Source organism: Suncus etruscus, chromosome 5 (assembly GCF_024139225.1).
Source record: "Suncus etruscus isolate mSunEtr1 chromosome 5, mSunEtr1.pri.cur, whole genome shotgun sequence".
NCBI classification, from domain to species: Eukaryota; Metazoa; Chordata; class Mammalia; order Eulipotyphla; family Soricidae; genus Suncus; species Suncus etruscus.
Window position 1 is genome coordinate 36768637 of NC_064852.1, and position 26626 is coordinate 36795262.

General features: G+C 33.5%; 1 protein-coding gene and 2 non-coding genes across 3 annotated transcripts in view; 1 reads left to right on the top strand and 2 right to left on the bottom strand.

Moving 5' to 3' along the window:
- The window catches only part of LRP1B (LDL receptor related protein 1B), a 1191264-nt gene that overhangs the window by 26134 nt on the left and 1138504 nt on the right, over window positions 1-26626 (bottom strand). Inside the window, 2 exon segments of the mRNA XM_049772845.1 lie at window positions 10881-10985; window positions 15261-15435. Coding sequence (XP_049628802.1) covers window positions 10881-10985; window positions 15261-15435 — 280 coding nt within the window.
- On the top strand, window positions 8306-8412 carry LOC126010586 (U6 spliceosomal RNA). The gene has a single exon (XR_007496607.1). It is a non-coding gene; the product is annotated as a U6 spliceosomal RNA (small nuclear RNA).
- On the bottom strand, window positions 11857-11963 carry LOC126010441 (U6 spliceosomal RNA). The gene has a single exon (XR_007496471.1). It is a non-coding gene; the product is annotated as a U6 spliceosomal RNA (small nuclear RNA).

Genomic DNA, 26626 nt, shown 5'->3' on the forward strand with positions numbered 1-26626 from the left:
CCCCATCTTCCCTCCATTTTTTGAGTAATTATCTTTTAATAAAAACTATTATGATTTAATTTAAAAAGAAAAAAAAATATAAAATGATTTAGTGGTTTAAGATTAAACATTTAGATATAAAATACTGTATTGGCTGTTGGGGCAGAAATGGCCACTGCATGTGAAATGACAATTGAATGAATAAATCAAAACTGAAAATTTGAATATAGGCAAATGTTATTATTTAAATATTCTTCAGAAAAATTTTATTGAAAACATGAAAAGAATAAGTAGGTGATATTAAATAAAAAGCTTAAAAATAAAATTAATAAAGGATAATAAAAGCATAAGTAAGTACATCAAATAAATGGGAAGAAGGATCAAAGGATCAATAATAAAGTTAATATATCAAAAAGGTTAATTAAAATTGAAGAGAAACTCATTCAATATCTATTTTGTATTTTGACACCTAATAAGACTAAATAATAAGAATTAAAAAAATCTAGAGAATAAATTGTATCAAGAGTACCTCTTGAGTTTCATGACTTCTCTGGTGAAAGATGTTAAGATCTGAAACATATACTAATAACTAACACTCGCTATTAGCAATTATTTGAGGCATATTAATTCTTTTTTTTTTGTCTTTTGGGCTACACTGGGTGATGCTCAGGGGTTACTCCTGTCTATGCGCTTGGAAATCGCTCCTGGCTTGGGATACCATACAGGATGCCAGGGATAGAACCCAGGTCCATCCTAGGTCAGCCATGTGCAAGGCAAAAGCCCTACCACTGTGCTATTGCTCTGGCCCCAAGGCATATTAATTCTATACAAATTTAGAGTACTGAATATGAAAACAATACTAATACTAATTTTTCAGTATGTCTTTTGAAGTGTAAAATTTAACTCCAATTCTTTAACATAGTATTTATTGTTTTTCACTTGCAGTTTGTGCTGAGATATTATATCAACAAATTTATACCTTTTGCCATTGAAAGACTAATTTTAATATACAGTTGAAACTCCTTTTTGTTGCTTAAGTGAAGATACTGTTCTTGTGACCATATATAGGGTGACCATATATTCACCAAATGAGAACACCAAAAGAGATTTTGAGAAAAAAATATTATATTTGAAAAAATAGTCATGCCAATCTCAAATTTTAAATTAACATACTTTAACCTAAAACAAAATGAAACTTGTATTATAAATATAATTAGTTAGTCCCTAAGCCGAAGCCTAGGATATTATGGATCCAAAGGCCAGATTTGTTAGTTTTTTACTTTATTGTCCTTCTCTTTGTTCTTCCACTTTTCTCTTTCTTTTTCACACTTGTGGTTATTATTTAGAGATTTATTTTTATTTTTATTTGCCGGGTCCATTTTTTTCTTTTTCTTCCATTTTTCTTTCTTATTTTTTTCTTTTCTCCTTTCTTTTTTGGTAGTTGTCACCAATTTTTTTTCTCCCCGTTTTCTTATCCTTTTTTATCTCCAATGACGGTGGAATGGATGCTCAATCTACAACAAACTGTAAAGTGGAGACCAGTTGCACTAGCATACTGGGGGGTAGAGGAGGGAGATATGCGATGCATACTGGGAATAGGGGCTGAGGGAGGACAGCACTGGTGGTGGGAATGCCTCTCATTCATTGTTACTATGTACCATAAATGATGCAGTGAAAGATTTGTAATGCACTTTGGTCACAATAAAAATTAAAAAAAAATAAATAAAATTAGTTAATTAATATGTGTTTAAAATATTTTAATCATTTAAAAATAAGTGAACAAAAAGAAAAAAATAAAGCAGACTGTTTTTCAATAATATCTGAAACTGAATTATGATATTATATAATACAAACAAAAGCTGTGAACTTTGCAACTGGACAGCAATACATTAAAATCTTGTCTTTTTTCTGATGAAAGATATATATATGTGTGTATATATATTCAAACAGTCCACCCATTTTGGTATTTGTTATGTAAATGAGAATGATTGTTCTGATTTTGTCATACATTGCCCATAAATATCTTTTCTCCTTGTCAGCTTTGTTTGTCCACATTATCTCTTATATAAAATCTTTATCTTTTCCTCCTGTCAAAGTATTATTCTTCGTTTTCATCCTTCCACATGTTCTTGCTTTATGTTTTTATTTGGAAAGCAAAATTAATTATCATATATTTTTAAAATAATATTTCCTGAGAATGTCTATACTCCCTCAATAAGTTGATTTTCTTTTCCTATTATTTTGCAACAAAAATGAGAAGAAACATATTTTCTAAATTGAAACAATAAATAAAATTTTAATTTAGTTTTTTCTCTGAAAATAATCTTTCTGAGACCAGAAACATAATTCAGATTTTTTTTTGTTTGTTTTTGTTTTCTTGTTTTGGGGCCACACCTTGTGACGCTGGCTATGTTACTCCTGGTTATGTGCTCAGAAATCGCTCCTGGGTTGGTGCATGTAATCACCTCAGGGTTTATCTGTATATCCATGTTGTCTCCTGATACCTCCAGGAGAATCCTGGAATGTGGAGCCTGAAGTAAGCCCTGAGCAATGCCTGGTGTTCCCTCAATACAAAACAAAACAAAACACACACACAAAAGCAAACAATAACAACAAAACCCATCACACAATATTACAAGTTAAGTTATCTATATTTCTAATACTCTGCTCAAATTTGTATAAATTCATTGTGTGATAAAGCACTATGACAAAATTTGAGTAAGTTTTCTGTAAATTACTCAAGCTGTAAACATAATTAAGAAGCAAATCTTTAAGATAAAGATCTAAAACTTGCACTATTGACAAAAGTAGTAACTGAGGAAAGCCACCTATTAAAGAGAAAAATATGTTACTAGTGAGAAAATTTTACACAAATTAAAATATCTAGTTGTATTGTGTTTGGTTTCTGTTTTTCTGACCTATTGATAATATCAAGAGCTAGAACACATTCTCAAATCAAGGGGAAAAAGTCTAATAATATCAATATCAATATTACCAATATCTGTTCAATCTATCAATATGCAATAGTTGCTATTTATTAATTATTGTTACTTGTAATCTTAAACACAAGCCAGAATCTTAAAAATTATGCAGGAAAAATTCATTTATATATTGTTTTTCTTTTTAGCATTACTAGCAGGAACAGACTAGAACAAATTATGAGTTGTTACCTGAGATCAGAAAGGATATTGATGTGACAGTTTCTGTTGGCCTTTACTGCTTCAAGAGACATGCACATTTCATAGTTTGTGCTTTGAAAAGATGCCAAAGAGCAGGAAACAAATAAGGGGCATGTAATGACCTGACTATTGAAAGGTGGACATCACAGACATCTAAGGTTGCGTTGCTCAATATATTGCTAAAAATTCTGCTATGTTTGAAGTCACAACAATTTCCTTCGGTTCTTCCCAAATATTATCTTAGGACAAGGTCACTGAGTCACACAAAAGAAGACTGTTGGGACTTGCAACAAACAGGCTCAATAAGGAGCAAATTGTGCTGTCATCTTTTACTAAGGACAATGTTTTTAGAATCAAAAGTCTTAATTAACTCTTTCAACGTAGGGAATAAAATCTGTCTTTAAAAATTGTGTAACAGAAGTTAAATTTATTTTCTTACCAAACTACAACAGATTTGTCTAGCATCTGTACATTTCCATTGCATTCTTAACCCAAGAGACTGTCAATACAATATAATGCTTTCAATAAAAGTAATAGTTTTATTTTATTTAGTATTTATTTTATTAATTTAATAAAATTGATATGAAAATCATCAACGTATGAAGACACATTTTCTAATTCAGAATACTCTTTTAAAAAGTCTCTTTGGCAACTTAGAAATCTTTTTGCATCCTTTTGCATTTTAAAAATCTACTTTGCGAGGCTAAACTTGAGGTTTATTGGTTGAGCACTAGATCACTTGTGGGCTTGAAGGAAAATATGGGAAACCAGAGATTGAACCTGAATCAACTCTGTATATGGCAAGTTTCCTTTGTGCTATACTATTTCTCTTGCACCTCAGATTTATTTTTTTAATTCTCAGACTACCATAAATTAAAATTATATCTGCTTCCACTTATTTTGTGTTTAAAAAATTACAACAGCTCTAAGATTTTACTTTTTAAAGTAACTTTTATGCTGAATAGACTATTCTATTTTTAATTCATATTACATTTTCTAATCTTCAAATTATCTTTGGAAGTAAAGCTATAAGCATTTCCAGAGTAAAACAACAAAAGAGAAATAGACAAGAAAAATAAACAAAACAACCTGCAAGCTAGAGATATAAGGTTTTCCACAAACTAAAGAATACGCTCACTTTCTACTGAAATTTTCAAAAGGGAGAAACACTTTTAAAAAGCCATTCAAATGGAAAAAAGAAAAGAAAAATATCGTCCTACTCTACACTGTAATAAGGAATTTAGTTAAAACCATTTATTTTCAAACCTATGGAATCTTTTTCAATAAAGTACCATGTCTTTGTATTTTCTAGACATAATTTAACTACGATACCTCATATTTCAAAAATATCTAAAAATTCTTTTCATAGACTGAACTAAATACACTGAACTAAATACTAAGTCCTCAAAGTTGTTTAAATATTGTAATTGTTTAGTATTCTTCCATTAGCACCATTAACTTTATATTATTCAAATACCCAGAGCCTGTACATTATTTTACTTCAGCTCTTTCCTCACAAAGAAACAAAACTTCAAATGCTGACTTGCTTTCTTCTGATTTTTTGACCATTTTTTGAGAAAAACCAGATCAAAAATATTAACAAAAGGAAGCCAAGGGGCTGGAGCAGTGGCAGAAGCAGTAAGGCATTTGCCTTGCACATGCTAGCCTAGGACAAACCATGGTTTTATCCCCCGGAGTCCCAGATGGTCCCCCAAGCCAGGAGTGATTTCTGAGTGCATATCTAGGAGTAACCCCTGAAAGTCATCGGGTGTGGCCCCAAACCAAAAACAATTATAAAAATCCCAAACAACAAAATTTAATAAAATTAAGTTTTATAATTTATGATGGTAATATGAAATTTAATTAACTACATAAATATTTATTTTATTTTCTGGATACTTAAAATATGCCCTCCATGTGATAATTTCTGATGGCATCATTAGAATCAAACAAAATCCAAAATTCATAATTTTTAATCTAACACTAGATTTTTGAAAATAAAACTAAAAGTCAGAAGAAAAACTGTCATATTCAAAAGCATACTAGAAAAACAAGAATATAGGTACTAGATATCAATTATAAATAGTATTAGTTATTTAACCCATTTTCAAAATATCTAATTATAAACAATGCATGCTGGCTATTGGGACAACCCAAAGAAATATATTCTTGAAGAAATTTATAATCTGATAGGAAGATATAGATATATAAACTCAAAGAATTCCTAGACTAAAACCAGAGCATTCTCTGACCAATTTTATAGAAATATGATCCATGTCGTAAGATCACACGTACAATAAAAAGCAATTCTAGTTATAAAATATAGAATATCATAGGGTCATATGAAAAATGAGCACACACATAGATAGTAGGTCATAGAAAAAATGTTAATTTTATAAAAGTGTTACCTCTAATTGTAAATATAAGTCTCATAGAGACATTACAGAGGGTGTTGCCTTGCATACAACTGAGGACAGCTGATTCCTAGTATTCCATAAGGTACCCAGAGAACATCCAGTAGTTTTAAATATGGACGTATAGTTATATTCAAGAAACAAAATAAGTGAGGTTCTAAACACAGGTTTTCAGACTAATCATAGTGTTTTCATACAGCATTTATCTCTTATGACCTATATTTATATAGGGAGTCATATTTCTTAAGAAGAGAATATGAGGATAAAAAAAAGTCCATAGAACATACCAATAGTCATTAGAGACATGGATAGATTGGTATAGGTCACTATAACTTTAAAAGTCATATTTCTATTTATTGTGTTAGCACTACAACAGAATTCAATAGAATTTCATTATTGTTTCTAAAAAAATACCACTCAATAAGCAGGATGGATTGATATGGTCAATCTAGAAGAACAACTATATTCCTTAAACTAAAATACATAGATATAAAATTTTACTGTGGCAAAAAATAATATCCTGTCACATTCAAAGATCTGAATATTTCATAGACATTACAAATGTGTATAAGCTTCAGACAGTTCAAATAGCTATTTAAAAATATGCTGCTAACTATGGAAAGAAAGCAAGCACTTTATCTTGCCTCTTGAGGCAAAAATTTATTTTTTAAGGCTTTTATATAAAACAGTATATTACAGCTTTTCATTAAAAATACATGCCCTCTACCAACTGTAATCTGGGACTAAAATAAATAAGTTTTGTTCATGATTAGAATTGACCACTAGAAAGATACCCACAGGCATAATAATTTTTTTAATTTCAGATGGTTGTAATTTTTCACAAGATCACAGACACTTTATGTTAATTTTAAATATTATTTGTTTATATCAGTATCATATGAATTTAGTACCAAATATATAAAGCTAAAGCACTAGAAATTTCAAGTAAAAAATACTGAGCATAAATATATTTTTAAAATACTTCTTTATTTTGTATACACTATATTAGTAGAAGTCAATAGTTATATAAGAGTTTCTTTGAGTAATTTTTTGCTATGAAAATATCTCTCTTAAATATTACTATTTTCTTGAAGTTGCCCCTGTTTTTCCTTCATTTAAAGTAGTCAAGACGAAAAAATATTCTACATTCTAGTCTCTTACTTTTTATGTTAACCATAGCAATTTGGTTTTTGTCATATAGGACTTTAAAAAAAAGATCTCAGATAATTAATTACATCAAAAATGATCTCAGGTAGTTAATTATATATTAAACAAATCATTTCTTGTTTTTATTTTTTTAAACTGTCTGGAGCTCACATTTATTTTAATCTGTTTCTTGAATTTTAGAGGAATATAGTCTTTGACAAGTATCCATAGCCTCTATTTATTTTACTTTTGTTCATTCTCTATAATATAGTATTAATGATTAGTATCTTCTCATATTCTATCCATAATCCTTTTCTTTAAACTATCCTTTTTGTTTGTTTGTTTGTTTGTTTTTGAGTCACATCTGGTAGTGCTCAGGGATTACTCCTGGTTCTGTGCTCAGAAGTCACTCTTGGCAGGGGCAGGAGAACATATGGAATGCTGGGATTTGAACCACCATCTGTCCTAGATTGGCTGCATGCAAGGCAAACGTCCTACTGCTGTGCTATCACTCCGGCCCTAATCTATCCATTTTATGGCATAAAAAGGACCTAATAAATTGGTCTTTACATAGTTTTACTAATCTATTCTCCTATGAAATTACATTGCCTGTATTCTATTTTTAGAAAAACTCACCTGTCTATACTTAACCTGAACTAGGCTATTCTACCAGGAAATGTTTACATTCATTGCCTCTCTCTAAAGTTACTAAATAACACCACATCATCAAATCTAACTATATAATAATCTAAGTACAGAGAAAATGTATAAATATTTTAGATGTTACTTGTTACAAAGTATTTTGTAAGTTCATTTTAGCTATCAATAAAACACATTCAAAATTTAGTGTTATTCATCAATATTGATCAATTAATATTTGATCAATATAATAAATTTAACAGAACGTGTTACTCTCTTCTATGATTATGTCATGTTGTGTGAAATTCAGCAACCATTATTCCTACCACCTAAATCAATTTTAGGGTGCAGAAGTTCAGTACATAAACAAAAATTTCTGTAAAGTCAAAGGCAAGAACGTTTTACATATTTAGAGTTGTTTTCTACAGCAACATATTTTTATACTTTATTAGATAAGTCAACTATCACCTCAAAAAATTAAGGTTCTTCTTTATTTTATTATTTTATTTTATTTAATTATTTTATTTTATTTTATTTTTGTTTTAGTTTAGTTTAGTTTAGTTTAGTTTTTAGTTTAGTTTAGTTTAGTTTAGTTTAGTTTAGTTTAGTTTAGTTTTTGGGTCACACCCGGCAGCTCTCAGGGGTTATTCCTGACTATGAGCTCAGAAATCTCTTCTGGTAGGTTTGGAAAACCATATGGGATGCCAGGATTCGAACCACTGTCCTTATGTATGCAAGGCAAATGCCTTACCTCCGTGCTATCTCTCCGGCCCCATGTTCTTCTTAATGTAAACAGTAGAGAAGAACATATAAAAACATAAGTGTCATTATCTAGTAACACTTGGCATTGTTTAGATATTTCTGCAGCTCATTAATGTGGAAGACGCTAAGTATGTCCAAGAAGGCATGTCAACTTTGAGAATTCTGAATCAAGAATATTGTACACCAGGGCTTGCATCGGCAGCACATATACTAAAATTGGAATGACACAGAGAAGATAAGCATGGCCCCTGCACAAGGATGACATGCAAATTCGTGAAGCATTCCATATTTTTTCTTTAAAAAAAAAAAAGAATATTGTACACCAAAGTAAGTATTAACAGTGTTTTTTCATGGTAGTAACTAAAAGTACCAGGGTCAATTTTTGGCCAACAATCATCCTGATACTAATTCTAAAATGTCTATGATTCTATTGTGCTTGATCTTTGACCTTCTATGTGTACTGCGAAAGTTCAATTCCTATTTATTATAGACTGAAGTTTTTTTGATGTGGGGTTCCTCTAATAAGTTCAGTACATTTTTTTCACATACCAACAAATCTTACCTTCAAAGGTGAACTCTTTCTATTTAAGTCATTACCCAGAACTCTTTGACTTCTCATTCATTTTAGAAGTCTACAGAATATCTTAACTTTGGCAGAAATTGTATTCTAATTTGTTTTCTAGGTTTATGACTGGAAAAGTAGTAAAGAGTACTAATTCTAAGCACAAAATGAAAATTGAGTAAATATCACTTATTGTAGCAATGTAAATACATTTTATAAATAACTTCAAAGAATCACTTCCAGATGAGTCTGATGGTAGGAAATTGGTTTAGCAAAGATCCCCCAGGGTAAAAATAAGTATAACAAATTTTCATTTTTGATTTTCAACTATCCCTCATATTTTCAATTGCTTTTTAAAATGACATTTTCTTGAATAATAAGATAGATCTCTGTGAACAAAACTAAAATGTTTTTTTTTTCTAATGAGATATATGTAATTTACCATAACTGTGTCTGAAAATCAATACTAAGAACTCAGAAACATCACTGGGAAACTATTATTAAGTGCCAATCAGGGCAGTTATTATATTAGTTACTAAGGAGGATGTCAGTTATAATTTTCCCTACACTAAAATGAAGACTTTAAATAAAACCTCCATTGTGATGATTATTTATAGTTGTTCCAAAATTGGTCCTTTAAATTTCTAAGAGGAAAAGAAAAAAAATTAAATCTAGGAAAAATGATTTAAATCATCATATAAAGTTTTTGAAGATTTTTACCCCAAATCTCTTTTTTCATTACAATATGTTTATTTAATTTAAAAAATGAAGAACACAGCCAGGAATCTTTATATTCTGTAAAGAACATCTTACTGCTTAAAGCAAAAACAATTACCAGTAAAATATTGTGGAGCAAAAGAATGTGTTATTTCATTGATGCCTATATTTAAAATTAAGTTACAAAATTATAAAATGAATAATATTCCAAATGCAGTATAGAGTAAGAGAGTCTGAAAATGGCTGCTTCTGTATATCTCTAATTAAAACCCACTGTTCTATAAAATGTATTTTTATTACACATTTCTATAAGCTTTTACTTTCCCACCACTATATTTCCTGACACTCTGATTATAGTGCATTTCCTTGTTGGTGAGGGAAGCAAAGGTTAAGTGTGTATGACACAGATGAGCTCTGAGATTAAGTATACACTATGAAATGCATGTTGATGTTCATGATTTAAACCAATGAACTGTAGCCTGAAATGATGTCACACGAAGCAAAGTGGTAAGTGGAAGGTTAAACCTACTTGCATCTCGGCTCATTAAACGCAGTTAAAGTGCAAATCCCCTCATTCTGACAGTAGTGATCACAAGGGTTTTCTTTCTGGTCACAGCGCTGACTTTTAAACCCCACAGAGCATCTGTAGAATTTCAGTAAAATACAGCTATATAAAGCGTCTGACTTTTCTTTTTCTAAATATGTTTTAAATTTCTTTCATACAAAGATAGTAACAGTTGAATCAAATTGTTCTCAGATATGTTCTCTTCTTTTTATACACACACATCACATGCCACACGGATAAGGTGCAGAGCAAGACACCAATGAGGATGATAGACAGATATCATCCTTCTGGTTAAACAATGATCAAATAAAATACAAAACAGAGACCATATTAACTGATTTACAAGTTGCCCATTATGTTCAATCAGGTAAGAGTTGAAATATTAAGTTCTAGGTTTTCTCAACCGAAGATAAAACTCTCTAATACCTCCCCACAAACATGTAGGTTTGTATTAAGTATTGAAAAATTCCAGTCCTAATATTGTTACATAAAATATTGATCTAAGCTGATACACATATCAAGTAGTCATGCATTTGAGAAAATAGATCAATTTCTTTACTATAGGTACCAAAAGAATGACTTTAGGTATCAAAGCATTCCAAACTATGACTGCCACAGGTTTTCACATATTTGAATAATATAAGTAAAATTAAAAGCATTTTCCCTGGAAGTTATTAATTTAAACACCTTTAAATGACTACACTGGGTATATATATGACACTAACTTGAATCTATTTTTCTTTATGAAATTGTTACCAAATTGATGATGAACAAGTTTCTATACATCAAATGAGCCAATGAAGGACATTGTAATTAGTAAAATGTACAGTCCTAAGAAAAGAGGAGGTAGAGCAAAAACAAACCCATATACATAAAAATTATAACAGAAAATGTCCCCAGTTTTCTGAAATACTCACAGACATACAGGTACATTTGTCTCAGGGTCCAGCTGGCATGTGCCACCATTGTAACAGTAACCATCACATAACTGACAGCTGGAAGCAATCTTTCCATTAGTGCAGCTGCAGGAACAATGAAAAAATAAAAACTTGTACGGTTATTGGCATAACTGTTGCTGAAAACTGACACAAACAGAAACACTTTGATGAGAATATTTGTGACATAGGAATGGCTGCCCAAAATGAAGTTTTCAGAAAGAGTGTAGTGAGAGGGAATATTTTTTAAATTATGACATAAAAATATTTGGTTTATTTTCAGTTATAACCCTCTTGCTTAGTTTTAATAGTTTTAATGTTATTTAACAAATGTAATAGTTTTTTAGTTTTAATATGTAAAACAGTCTAATGCCTATCACTTATAAGTCAGGAACTTTAATATCAGCATCTTTTTCGCCTTTAACTAAAGTTTGTCGGCTTATGTGAATGACAAGGTAAACGAATAGTTTTCCTAAATTAAAAATTCTGCAGTACTTCTATTATAACGCAGTATAGTCACACCTGTAGTTATTATAGGATTGCCCTATAATTACCCTTATTCCATTCCTGTCTTTTGCATATATTATAATTAATGTAAATTGTTTTTATTCTAGCTGAAAAAAGCCTATTATAGTCCACTCAAAAACAAATAACAAATTTATAGGCAAAATATGCAAGATAAAAACAAAATAATGGGAAGAATCTCTTGGAAAACTTAAGGAAACAACTCTAATTTTGTAGCAATTTATACTTTGGGGGAAATAATTATTTTTATTACCAGTCAAAAATCCAAGCATAACAATAATCAGAAAAATAGGGGCCAGAGTGGTGATGTGGAGTGGTAAGGCATCTTCTTGCCCATGCTAGCCTAGGACGGACTGCACTTCGACCCGCCCTGCATCCCATATGGTCCCCCAAGCCAGACGCGATTTCTTTTCTTTTCTTTTCTTTTTTTTTTAAAAATATGGAACGCTTCACGAATTTGCATGTCATCCTTGCGCAGGGGCCATGCTAATCTTCTCTGTATCGTTTCAATTTTAGTATCTGTGCTGCCAAAGTGAGCACTCCAGGCGCGATTTCTGAGCGCATAGCCAGGAGTAACCCCCGAGGGTTTCCCGGTGTGATGGAAAAACCAAAAAAAAAAAAAAAAGAGAGAGAGAGAGAGAGAGAGAGAGAGAGAAAGGTTTTATATTTTATATTGTATTTTTAAATAATACACCATATGCAAATAAATGTCATACAGACACATGTGCAGGCTCTGATGGATTGGCTGGCAGAAACTGTTGGAAAGGAAGAGACTATTTAGTTTCACCTCCTGTGGGTTGTTAAAAAAGGTTCATGAAATGCACTAAGTTTAATTACTTCAAAGGTATTTATTATTAGATATTTAAAACAAGATTGCTTAAAATTTTTTCTACTCAATTATCAGAACAAATGAGTCAACTATGAAATAGAGAATTGTGATATGTGAAATCAAACCAAATATGAAAAAACAGTCTTCCAAAATTCAACAGAGAATAGAATATTTCTTGTAATCTGTAGAAGAATCAGTATATAGATACAGAGAAGAACACACAGTTCAAGACATCAGTGCAAGACATATTAGAGAGAACTGACGATTAGTCATGCTCTCTATGTCGTCTTCTTAGCAATAAAATAGTGGAAATGTAGTATGCTATTCTATGAAAGGGTAGCAGCAAAAGAAAATATCTGATTATCTGTTAAGGTTTTCCCATGCAAAGAACTATGGATAAAATGAACTTTAAAAGAAAAAACATTAAATATTTTATTTTGGGGGGTTAGTGGGCTACACCGGCACTCTAGGATCTGCACTCAGAAATTGCTCCTGGCAGTCTCAGGCAACCATATTGGATGCCAGAGATCAAACCTGGGTTCTTCCCAGGTCAGCCACTATTGAACTCTGTGCTATAGCTTAGGCCAATTTTTTGATAATAATATAACTTCAATTTCCTAATGAATTTATATTGTTATACCCATATTGAGTATTTTGATAATAATTTATTATTGCATTTTTAAAGTCTACCATGTACTTAGTTTGAGCAATTAATATTTATCTATTGTTCTATATAGTTTTTAAAAATAATCCACATTTAAATTATTATAGCCTTACAATCTAAGGATACAATTTTACAAAGAAGGGGCTGGAGTGGTAACACAGTGGTAGGGCATTTGCCTTGCATGCTGTTGACCCAGGACGGGCCCGGATTAGATTCCCTGCATCACATATGATCCATAGAGCCAGAAGCAATTTCTAAGCGCAGAGCTAGGAGTTACCCTGAACATTGCTGGTATGCCCCCCTCCCCCCCAAAAAAGACCAACCGACCAAACCAAAAAAGCAAATAATTTTACAAAAAAAAATTATACTCTTAATCATCAGAAGCCTATATGAGTTGAGTTCAGGCTTTGGTGGACTACATGAGAGAACTTTCTTTTCTCTTTATATGAAAAATACTGACAATCTTATGAGAGTCTTCATCTACATTTGAGTATGTTTCAATATAAGATACTCTAAAGTAACTGGATATTGTGGATCAAAACTTTTCCTAGATTACGCATGTTTCTGTGGGTGAGCAGAGTGGAATATAAAAAAATTCCAGCTTAGTCTTGACTATAACTTGTACAAAATTTCCTTATAATCTAAGTAGCATACTAGACATGAAGAAAAATGTGTTCACCATCATAGGAATAAAGTTCTGTCATGCTAATGCTTTAACACAAAGAATTTATGAATTTAATGAGCAGGCATAATTTTGGTATTTTTATTTAAAAATGCATTTTGCATTTCTGTATAATGAAAGGCATGCATTTATAATTAGTCATGATTTTCAATTACTTTACATAAAAATAATGCACTTTTAAATGCCCAATTTATAGGTTGAGTAAATGTCATTTATAATTATACTACAAATCACAATTAGAGTAAATTCTAAAATGAAAGTAAATAAAAAATAAAAAATATGTTGCTGCTGTCTGTAATGAAATTTCATTGGGCCTTGATGACAGAGAAACATAATTCAGTCTGACTCTCTCAATAAAGCTGTTTTATTGGAAATTGGGACATGAAAATTTTACCTAATGGCTTTTCTGTCTCAAAAAAGGCAAGAGATATATTCCAGTTTTTGGGTACCCCTTCTTAAAAAAAACTGATAAAAGAGGTTCAGAATGAGTTAATCTCTTACCTCATTACAGAGACATGTATTAGCAAAAAAGAGAGTGGCATGATTCTTTGCTGCCATGTTCTATTTTCTGGTCATCTCAATTTAAAGCCACAGAGCAAAAAGGCATTGTGACAGAAGTTGAATTAGTATATTTTTATTGTAATTGTTTGCCCAAGCAGATTCTTCCACTTATTTGGAAGTCATATTATTCAAGGTATTTAAGAAAAAAATTCTTTACTTTCATTAAACAAGTCTTTGGTTCTTACCCCACAAATTCACTGTGTAAAAAAAAAAAAAAAGCTTACTGTCAATGAGTGATGAAATATTTAAAAGCTGAGCTATTCTGTTTTAGCAATATCAGGCACAGACCTTTTGAAAAGAAATTCTTACTAGAACATCATTATTTACCAAGTGGTTCATAAAAGAGTTATGTTCAAATACCAATCCCCCTATTAGTGTGACCTTCCTTTCATGCGTACCCCCCATCTCCAACTCACTACAATCTGCCTCCTTGCAGGCACCAACAAATTTACTTTATATTGTGGGTGAGCAGAGTAGGATATAAAAAAAATCCAGCTTAGTCTTGACTATAATTTGTATAAAATTCCTTTTTAATCTAAGTAGCATACTAGACAAAGAATTATCACAAAGGCACACTGAATTACCAAATCTTAGGTCAACAAAGATCAATTGGAAATGACTGTTATATCTCATTACAGTGTTACTAAAATTTAATGTCTACTGATTTTCTAATATGTGGTTGCTGCTAGTTGAAACGTCTGTGTTACTGTTAATTCTCATTGAGCTTGGTAGATTTCTATGTACCTTTGCCATCAGATTTCCTGTGATGCTACTGTGCCAAATATAGATCTTTGAAGTTAACTTTACATTTCATTACTATCTGCTTATAGGAATATTCATATTGTGAATTCTTTGCTGAGACAATAAGTTGGTCTTTTACTTTCTCAGAAACTACATAGTAGTTTTTGATGAGATTGACTTTACCTCAAACAAATTAAACTTTATCTCTAGCCACACACACAAACATACACTCAGATACTATATAGCTACCAGCTTATAAAATTTAGAATAGATAATTTTATGATATTTTTGGTTAAATATAAGTAACATTATGTTTTCTGATTAAATTATTTTAATGAATTAAGGTGAATGTCTACTTACTTGCAAAAAATATCTTCATTGTCTTTATTTATAATGCAGTGTCCTCCATGACACCTCATACATTTGTCAACTTCACATTTTGATCCTTCGTAACGTGTTGGACAAACACATTCAACATTTCCATCATCCCCAATAGTACAAGATTCAGAATTGACACAGTAGTGGTGACACACATCTAGGAAGAAAACGAAAAGAAAAATATAAATTATATTGTGTTTATCTCTTTTTAATCACAAGTGCTATTATTTATAGTATTTATCTACAATAAATGTATCAGTGGTCAATTGATACACGTCTCAAATAAAAAAAACTTAAACATAGTTGTAATTAGATATTTTAACAATACAATTATATTTCTTCATTTTCTCCTAAATTAATATTTTCATTTGGTTAAGAGAATATGAGTTCTAGTTGTTAAGGCCTACCTGGCAATCTTACATATAACTGAATTTTAAGTCTTAGCAAAAAAATGTTTCTTTTCTTTTCTTTTTTTTTTTTTGTTTTTTTGTTTTTTGGATCACACCAGGCAGCACTGAGGGTTTACTCCTGGCTCTGTGCTCAGAAATCCCCCCTGACAGGCTCAGGGGACCATGGAATGCTGGGATTTGAACCACTGTCCATCCTAGATTGGCTGTGTGAAAGGCAAATGCCCTACAGCTGTGCTATATCTCTGACCCCCTTGCATTGACTCTTTTTAAGCTGAGAGAGGGAGAGATGGTGCCAGGATATTCTTACCTCTGCTCCATTCTAGGTACTAGAAATAATTTGCTTTTTGTAAGTAACAGAACAAAAGCAGACTTTTTAAAAAATACATAAGCAGGGGAACAGACAAAATGCTATGCCTGTTAAATAACTTCAAGAGAAAAATTAACTTGTAATTAACTGATTCATAAGAAGATGTGAACACAGAAGTCAATAGTCATTACTTATCTACCCAATCCCACCAAATTCAGACTCTAGCCTTTATATGTTTGCATTTCATATTAGATCTTTAAGGATTTTTTTGATACAGGGAATTATAGGATAATAGTGGTTGGGAGACATATCACATATCCAGTAGTGCTTAGGGACTACTTCTTATTCAGAGTTTAAAGGTTTTCCTGACAATGCTCAGTGTACCATACAGCATCTGGAATACAAACTAACCTCTCAAGCAAACCATGAGTTATAGCACTTTGAGCCAATTCCTGAGACGCTTAGCATTTTTTTATTCGAAAAAATGTTTCTTACTGAATTATACAAACATTTTTTTCAACTGCAAAATAAAAAAATTCCTCAAATATTTATAAACCTCTTGAATGTCATAGAGCTGCAGAGATCACACAATATTTTAATAACTATTCTGACATGGTATATCAGATATTAATTTGTCTTTTGAAAAGTGAACAAGTCTACATGTATATATAAATATTAGAGATAATTCATTTAAAATATAGAAATTAATAACAATCTTAAGCAAAACAACTGACTAAATATATCTATGTTCAGTAGATGCAATTTTCTTTTAGCCACCTAATTGTGAAGCAATGTTAAATGAGATTAACAGTGGAATAAAATCACAATTCATAAACTTTAACCTGCTGAAAGACAATTATAGTGGGTGACTAAAATTTATACATAATTTAGGATTGTCATGTTAGTATGTTTATCATTCTTTTTATTAAATCACAGACATATTACATTTATTTACAAACTTGCCTTATATTTATGAAAATGTACTTTTGGCATTTTTATGTTTGCTGTTGCATTATGTCAAGTACATTTAATGAAATTCAATACTTATTTCCCTTAATATGAATTTAGGTTGTATTTAAGAAAAGTAGAAAAATGTGCTACTGCTCCGCCCTGCTGTTCTTCTTCTGAGGAAACTGAGGACCTGAAGGGAGCTCTGTCCTGTGCTTCTCTGTCTTTTCTAAATCTTTGAAGCTCTCCACAGAGCCCTGGGAAGCAACCCCAAAAAGAACCTGCATTCTGAAGCTACCCAGAGAGCAAGTGAGTGAGTAAGAAATGGCTGACTGTGGGGAGTGCCAGGTGAAGTGCTGATTGCTTCACCTGCAGAGTCTCCGCCCTGCTGTGCTTCTTCTGAGGAAACTGAGGACCTGAAGGGAACCCTGTCCTGTGCTTCTCTGCCTTTTCTGAATCCTTGAAGCTCTCCTCAGAGCCCTGGGAAGCAAACCCCCAAAAACCTGCATTGTGAAACTACCCAGAGAGCAAGTGACTGAGTAAGAAATGGCTGACTTTACAAGCACAGAAAGGGGAAGCCACTGAACTCTGCTGGAACTCAGATGCCAGCACCCCTATCTGCCTGTCTTCTGTGCTGTGCTCCATTTTTGGCCTGATTTCATCCTGTGTGTGGCTCATCTGCAAACGGATCGCCTTCCCTGGAACCTTCCTTGGAGGTGAGCTTACACGCCCAGAAAGGGGAAGCCACTGAACTCTGCTGGAACTCAGATGCCAGCACCCGATCTGCCTGTCTTTTGTGCTGTGCTCCATTTTTGGCCTGATTTCATCCTGTGTGTGGCTCATCTGCAAACGGATCGCCTTCCCTGGAGCTGAGTTCACAAACCCAGAAAGGGGAAGCCACTGTACTTTGCTGGAACTCAGACGCCAGCACCCCTATCTGCCTGTCTTTTGTGCTGTGCTCCATTTTCGGACTGATTTCATCCTGTGTGTGGCTCATTTGCGGATAGCTCGCCTTCCCTGGAGCCTTCCTTGGAGCCTTCACTGGAGGTGAGCTTACACGCCCAGAAAGGGTGGAGCCAGAGGAGCATGGCTGCTCTGCTTAGATTTCTGGCCGTGCACATCATTTAGCCAAAGAATACAACAACAACACGTAAAAAAAAACCCACAATACAGTGTGACAATGGGGAAACAACGCAGGCCAGCACCAGACATAGAGAATGATGATGGCAACTCTGATGACTTGAACATGACAAACCAACTAGTCAGTCTCTCAGATAAGGAGTTTAGAGTCACAATATGGAAGATGTTCAAAGAACTCAAAGAAAGTATAGAAGAGAACACTAATAAGAATCAAGAGAATATGAAGATAGAAATCAGAAAACTCCAAACTGAAATTTCAGGTCAAATAACACGTCTAAAAAATTCAGTAGATGAATTGAAGAGAAACATGGTTGAGCTTTCCCACGGGTTAACAGCAGCTGAGGATAGAATTAGTACACTGGAAGGTGAGATGAATAACAATTCCATACAGCAGAAGAAATTGAATAAAAGCCTTAAAGCAAATGATCAAACAATGGAAAATTACTTAAAAAATGGGAACAGATGAAAATAGAAGTGTATGATAAGCTCAACAGAAACAACTTAAGAATCATTGGGGTCCCAGAGACCCAGGAAGAAAATCTCCAGGAAGAATAAATGGTCAAGAACATCATTAAAGAGAAACTACCAGAGCTAATGAATACATGCGATCAAATCCTGCATGCCCAAAGAGTACTAACTAAAAGAGACCCCAGAAAAAACACCCCAAGATACATCCTAGTCACAATGACGAATCCCACAGATAGAGACAGAATTCTGAAAGCAGCAAGATCGAAAAGAGAAATTACATTCAAGGGAACATCATCCTTGAGATTTACTGCAGACCTGTAACTGGAAACACTCAAGGCCAAAAACTTTCAGGTTTGAAGGAAGAATACATGGTTTTACAGACAAACAACAGCACAGAAACTTTACAGACTCAAAACCATTCTTAAAAGAAAAACTGAACGGCCGAATTTAAGACAAGACTGACCAACAGACAAACCAAACTTCGATATAAAGATGGCACTAACTCCCAGGACAATTCCTTCTCTTAATATCAATGGACTAAATGCACCAGTTAAGAGACACAAAGTGGCTAAATGAATCAAAAACCTCAATCGAACCTTCTGCTGCCTACAAGAAATGCACCTGAATAGTCAGAACAAATATAGACTCAAAATAAAAGGCTGGAGGAAAACCATGCAAGCAAACAACACCCATAAAAAAGCTTGAGTGGCCCATACTAATGTCAGATGATGCAAACTTTATACTTAGGAAAGTTGTAAGGGACAAAGATAGACATTTTGTATTAATCAAGAAATATGTACAGCAGTAAGAAATCCACTCCTAAACATATATGCACAGAATGAGGAGCCAACAACATATTTAATAAAATTGTTGACAAATCTGAAAAATAATATCAATAAAAACACAATAATTGTGGGAGACCTCAAAATGGCATTGTCAACACTTGACAGGTCAACCAGACTGAAACCCGAAAAGAATATACTAGACCTGAAAAGAGAAATGGAAGAAAGAGGCCTAGTAGATATAATCAGGACACTCCACCCCCAGAAGCCTGGATATACAATCTTCTCTAATGTACATGGGGCATTCTCCAGGATAGACTACATGCTAGCACATAAAACATACCTCCATAATATCAAGAGGATAGAAAATATGCAGGCTACCTTCGCTGACCAAAAGGCCCTGAAATTATATGTGAACAACAAAGGGACACAGAAGAAAAACTTTAATACCTGGAAGTTAAACAGCCTAATACTGAATAACCAATGGGTCTGAGATGAAATCAAATAAATAATCAAAGCCTTCCTAGAAACAAATGACAATGGAGACACAAACTATCAAAACCTATGGGACACAGCAAAAGCGGTACTGAGAGGAAAATTTATAGCTTTGCAAGCACACATCAGGAAAGAAGAAGGGGCATACCTGAATAGCTTAATGACGCAGCTCATAGAATTAGAAAGTACTCAACAGAAGGACCCAAAAATATGGAGACAGAGGGAAATAACAAAGCTGAGAGCAGATCAATGAAGTGGAAACCCAAAAAAATCATGAAAGCAGAAGTTGTTTTTTTGAAAAAATTAACAAGATTGATAGACCACTGGCAAAACTAACAAAGAAAGAGAGAGAGAGAAACTTGATATCTCATATTAGGAATGAAAAAGGAGAGATCACTACTGATATGGTAGAGATCCAAAGGGTAATCAGAAACTACTTTTAGAAACTATGCCACTAAAAATGAAAACCTGGAAGAAATGGATAAATTTTTGTACACTTTTAATTTTTCAATGTTGAATGAAGAGGATGTAGCATATCTAAACACACCCAATATTATTGAGGAAATTAAGACAGTAATCAAATGTCTGCCCAATAACAAAAGTCCAGGCCCAGATGGATTTACTAATGAATTCTTTCAAACCTTTCAAGAGGAACTTCTACCAATCCTGGCAAGATTTTTTCATGAAATCAAAAAAACAGGAAAACTTCCAAATAGTTTTTAAGAAGCCAACATCATCTTGATATCTAATCCAGACCAAAAAAGAAAATTACAGACCAATATCGCTGATGAATACAGATGCAAAGATCCTCAACAAAATCCTGGCAAATAGAATTCAATGCCTTATTAAGATCATCCACTACAATCAAGTAGGTTTCATCCTAGGAATGCAAGGCTGGTTTAACATCTGTAAATTTATTAACATAATACACAACATCAACAATAAGAAAAATAGAAATCACATGGTCATATCAATAGATGCAGAGAAAGCATTTGATAAGGTCCAACAGCCATTCTTGATCAAAACCCTCAGCAAGATGGGAATGGAAGGAACCTTTCTCAATGGAGAAAAACTGAAAGCCTTTCCTCTAAATTCTGGCACAAGACAAGGCTATCCTCTCTCACCAATCCTATTCAACATAGCACTGGAAGTAGTTGCTATATAGCAATTAGGCAAGAAAAAGATATCAAGGGAATCCAGATAGGAAAGGAAGAAGTCAAACTCTCACTGTTTGCAAATGACATAATACTCTACTAAGAAAACCCTAAGGTCTCTACGAAAAAGCTTCTAGAAACAATAGACTCATATAGCAAGGTGGCAGGCTACAAAATTAACACACAAAAATCAATGGCCTTTCTATACACCAATAGTAATAAGAAAGAAATAGACATTAAGAAAACAACCCCATTCACAAGTGTGCCACACAAAGTCAAATATATTGGAATCAACTTGAAGAAAAATGTGAAGGACCTATACAAAGAAAACTATAAAACTCTGCTCCAAGAAATAAGAGAGGACACGTGGAAATGGAAGCACATACCCTGCTCATGGATGGGCAGGATTAACATCATTAAAATGGCAATACTCCTCAAAGCATTGTACAGATTTAATGCGATCCCTCTAAAGATACCCATGACATTCTTCAAAGAAGTGGATCAGGCACTTTTGAAATTCATTTGGAACAATAAACACCCTCGAATAGCTAAAGCAATCATTGGGAAAAAGATTATGGGAGGAATTACTTTCCCCAACTTTAAACTGTACTACAAAGCAATAGTTATCAAAACAGCATGGTATTGAAATAAAAACAGGCCCTCAGATTAGTGGAATAGGCTTGAATGCTCAGAGAATGTTCCCCAGACATACAATCACCTTATTTTTGATAAAGGAGCAAGAAATCCTAAATGGAGCAAAGAAAGCCTCTTCAACAAGTGGTGTTGGCACAACTGGGTAGCCACTTGCAAAAAATTGAACTTAGACCCCCAGCTAACATCAATTATGAAGGCTAAATCCAAATGGATGAAAGACGTCAATATCAGACCCGAAACCATAAGATATACAGAACAACACGTAGGTAAAACACTCCAGGACATTGAGACTAAAGGCATCTTCAAAGAGAAAACTGCACTCTCCAAGAAAGTGAAAGCAGAGATTAAGAGATGGGAATATATTAGGCTGAGAAGCTTCTGCACATCAAAGGAAATAATGCCCAGGATACAAGAGCCACCCACTGAGTGAGAGAAACTATTTCACCCAATACCCGTCAGACAAGGGGCTATTCTCCAAAATATACAAGGCACTGAAACGAATTTACAAGAAAAAAAAACCACCTAATCCCATAAAAAAATGGGGAGATGAAATGGACAGACACTTTGACAAAGAAGAAATACAAATGGCCAAAAGACACATGAAAAAATGCTCCACATCACTCATCATCAGGGAGATGCAAATCAAAACAACTATGAGGTACCACCTCACACCGCAGAGATTGGCATACATCACAAAGAATGAGAAGAAACAGTGTTGTCGGGGATGTGGAGAGAAAGGTACTCTTATCCACTGCTGGTGGGAATGCCGTCTAGTTCAACATTTATGGAAAGCAATATGTTGATTCCTCCAAAAACTGGAAATCAAGCTCCCATACAACCCAGCTATACCACTCCTAGGAATATACCCTAGAAACATAAAAATACAATACAAAAATCACTTCCTTACTCCTATATTCATTGCAGCACTATTTACCATAGCAAGACTCTGGAAACAGCCAAGACATCCTTCAACAGATGAATGGCTAAAGAAACTGTAGTACATATACACAATGGAATATTATGCAGCTGTCAGGAGGGATGAAGTCATGAAATTTTCCTATACATGGATGTACATGGAATCTATTATGCTGAGTGAAATAAGTCAGAGAGAGATGCAGAATGGTTTTAATCATCTATGGGTTTTAAGAAAAATGAAAGACATTCTTGCAATAACTTTCAGACACAAAAGAGAAAAGAGCTGGAAGTTACAGCTCACCTCATGAAGCTCACCACAAACAGGGATGAGTTTAGTTAGAGAAATAACTACGTTTTGAACTATCCTAATAATGAGAATGTACGAGGGAAATAAAAAGCCTGTCTAGAGTACAGGCGGGGGTTGGGTGGGGAGGAGGGAGATTTGGGACATTGGTGATGGGAATGTTGCACTGGTGATGGGTGGTGTTCTCTACATGACTGAAACCCAAACACAATCATGTATGTAATAAAGTTGTTTAAATAAAAAAAAGTAAAGTAGCAATTTTGGGGCAGGAGAGATAACATGGAGATAAGGTATTTGCCTTTCATGCAGAAGGTCATTGGTTCAAATCCTGACATCCCATATGGTTCCCCGAGCCTGCCAGGAGCAATTTCTGAGCATAGAGCCAGGAGTAACTCCTGAGCACTGTCGGGTGTGACCCAAAAACCAAAAAGAAAAAAAAAAGAAAAGTAGCATTTTTAATAGGAGAAAAGTTCACAAATCTAAAGTTATACAATCTCACTATATTAATTATGCTTCCTTTGTGATTGTTATTAGCTTGTCAGATATTAAGTACACAGTATACATTTATTTTAATTTGTGAAGACTGTGTTTCCAGCAGCCCATTTAATGTTTAACTATATGCCAAACAAATTTTATAAGGTAGGTGACTATAGAACTTTTATTATTGACACAAGCCTCTTTGAATTATGCCTTAACTCTAGTACTTTGTTCCTGAGTTAGCTGTCTGATGGAACATAGAAGCTGGCTATTGTTCTTTAAAAGATATTCTATGGTGTGCTTATCCAGAAGTTTAATTCATTAGTGGATAATACATTAGCATTAAACAGGTGCTTTATTTTATAATGCAAATTCTAGTGACTTTTTCCCTCTACCTACTAAATACTACCAGTTCATAGGACTGAAATGATACCCAGACAATACCTGTGGGACTGCTTGAGAAACTAGAAATTGTAACTGCACCATGTTAGAAATTATGACATGCAGATAACACTACTGATTACCATAGTCTAAATAATATATGTCATTAAATATGTTGCTAGCACCAATTAAAATGTAACTTTTACAGATACTATTTAAAAAAGAAATTCCTCCTCTATTCTTTGCACTAAAATTAATCTTTACAGTCATGTTTTAAATGATTTTTATAGCATGTCAGATACACATTATTCATTGTAGCTTGTTGTGTATGTAAATATTTTAGGGGATTATTATGTTACTGACCCTACTCTGATCAGTGATTGTGCCCTACCTTAGGGTGTGACCTGGCATTCTACCCCCACCTTAGGGTGGTACCTGATTCTGCTTCCACCATTGGGTGGTATCTGATCCCACCATTGGGTGGTACCTGATTCTGGGGGATAAAAACAAGGGTCTGTGGAAGGCGAGAGGCTGTGGCTGGAACTGAGGCTGAGACCTTGGACTTCAGTCTTGTCCGCCAAATAAAGCTAATATTTCCACAAGCCTTACTGTCTGTGAGCTGTTTACCCGCCGTTTCACCTCAGAACTGTTGGCTGGACTGGGTGGCAGACACATGCTCTGAGCTGGAGGGGAAAGACCTCATCCTCCATCCCTCCATCAGTCAACCTCTTCAGGGGCTGACTTGCAACAGTAGCTGATTGGTTTCATGGTAAAACAAATCAAAGAAACTACTGTAAAGGAAAAGTATGCTAAAGATATGAGGAAAGTAATTTGATACTAGAATTTATTTGTAATCATAAATAATTTTGTGCATTTAAAGGCATACATGGGATTTCTCTTTCAAAAGGGAAGAGACAATGTTTAGACAGAGAGGCTTTCTCTACAGATATTCATAAGGGTAAATATTTTTTCTAAAATACATACTTTTCATACTTACTAGGCCCAGATAGAGTTATTTCTAATCCCTTTATTTTATTTTATTGAAACCATGTGATAACCAAAGTCTTTCATAGTTGAATTTCAGATATACAGTAATTCAGGGCCATTCCCACCACCAGAGTCAACTTCCTTTCATTAGTGTTCCCAGAGTGCATCATATACTAGCACATTTTGCCCATGGCCTGCCAGTATAACAGGACCATTTACATTTAGATTGTTAAAGTTTTGGTCTTTTGTTTCTGTTATTGTTGACTTTGGCATTTATGGTTAGTTCTGTCTTTTTAGTCTCCACCAATGCACCTGAGAACACTTGGGAGTATGGCCTTCCTTTTTTTTTTTTTTTTTTTTTAATTTTATAGAAAAATACAAAAATAGCGGCCAGAGAGCACAGCAGTAGGATGTGTTTGCCTTGCACACAGCTGACTCAGGAAGAACATGGGTTCAATTTCTTACATCCCATATGTTCCCCCGAGCCAGAAGTGATTTCTGAGCACAGAGCCAAGAGTAACCCCTGCTGGAAATGGATCCCAAACCAACCAACCAAACAAACAAATACACACACACACCCAGAAATAGGTAAAACAACATGATCTGTGTCCCAGGGTTCTATGAAAAATGTGGGTGCTCCTATTTAAAAAATAAAAGAAAAAACACAAGCACACACACAAAGGTGTGTGTGTGTGTGTGTGTGTGTGTGTGTGTGTGTGTGTGTGTGTGTGTGATTTTTTTTTTATAAGCACAGCAAAAGTTGGGGAAAATAGTAAGGAAAAACCTTTGGCTTAAAAACAGGGAGACCCTATCATGAACATCCTGCCATAAGATTAACTACAGGCTCAAGGCAAACTAAGGTGTCTAACTCCAAAGTCTTTCTTTACGGTCCCAGTAAAAGTTCTCAATTAAAGTTGTCACAGTCAGGTTTTTGTAATTAGATATTATGTTTTTTTTTACAAATCTTTTGTCGAAGTCAGAAGTCAGGTTTCACGGAGCGTCTTCATCTCATTTTTAAGTGGTGATGCATGGAACCATTCTCTGAAAGCAAGTTGTTGCTTTTCCAAGTTGTTGGGTGTCATATAAGCCCACTCTAGGATAATCCAGTGCTTTCTATGAAAATCTCCAATATCCTATTATTCAACTTAAGATGTGGAATATATACAAACTAATGATTAAACTGTTTGTATGTAGTGTTTTTCTGCATCATTTTTATGTCTCTAGGGGAATGCCCTCTCTTTTTTCTTACCTCTTTACCTTTTATTAATTTATTTGCATCTCCTCCTCCATTTACACTTCTCTCTATTCCTTTGATTCTTCCTTCTTTCCCACTTAAATTTTCTCTACATCTTCATATCTAACTCCTCCAACCACCATTCCTTAACAAAGTACAAACTAGATCTTGTTATATGGGAATTTAGCACTTAATATTTAAAATATCATCTAGATGTCAAGTCCTATATATGAAAGCAAAATAAATTCTTGACAATACAATGTACAAGTCCAGGAAATATTTTCATGTTGCTAACTTTTATCTGCACTCAGCAATTCAACTAATATTTATCTTCTCTAAAATTTCTTAATATAATGAGTACAGATTATAAATCTTATGAATTCTATCTTAATTTCCATACCACATTTTAACTATAATACACTTTGATTATATGAATGTATGCCTATTTTTTTATATCAAAACATATACAAATAGTCTTAAAACTACTACATCTGTAGAAGATATAATCAGAGTATATCTGCAGCTTCTTAGCTCAGAAAAGGAATACTTCATTATAATTCCCAAGCCCAAACTGGATTTAATATGAAAAGTAATAGTAGAAAAGATGACTCATTTGTTATGCAGTTTTTTGCTTCAGTGAAAATAAATTTTGTCTAAACTAAAATTCTCAGAAATACACAGGGAAACTTTGT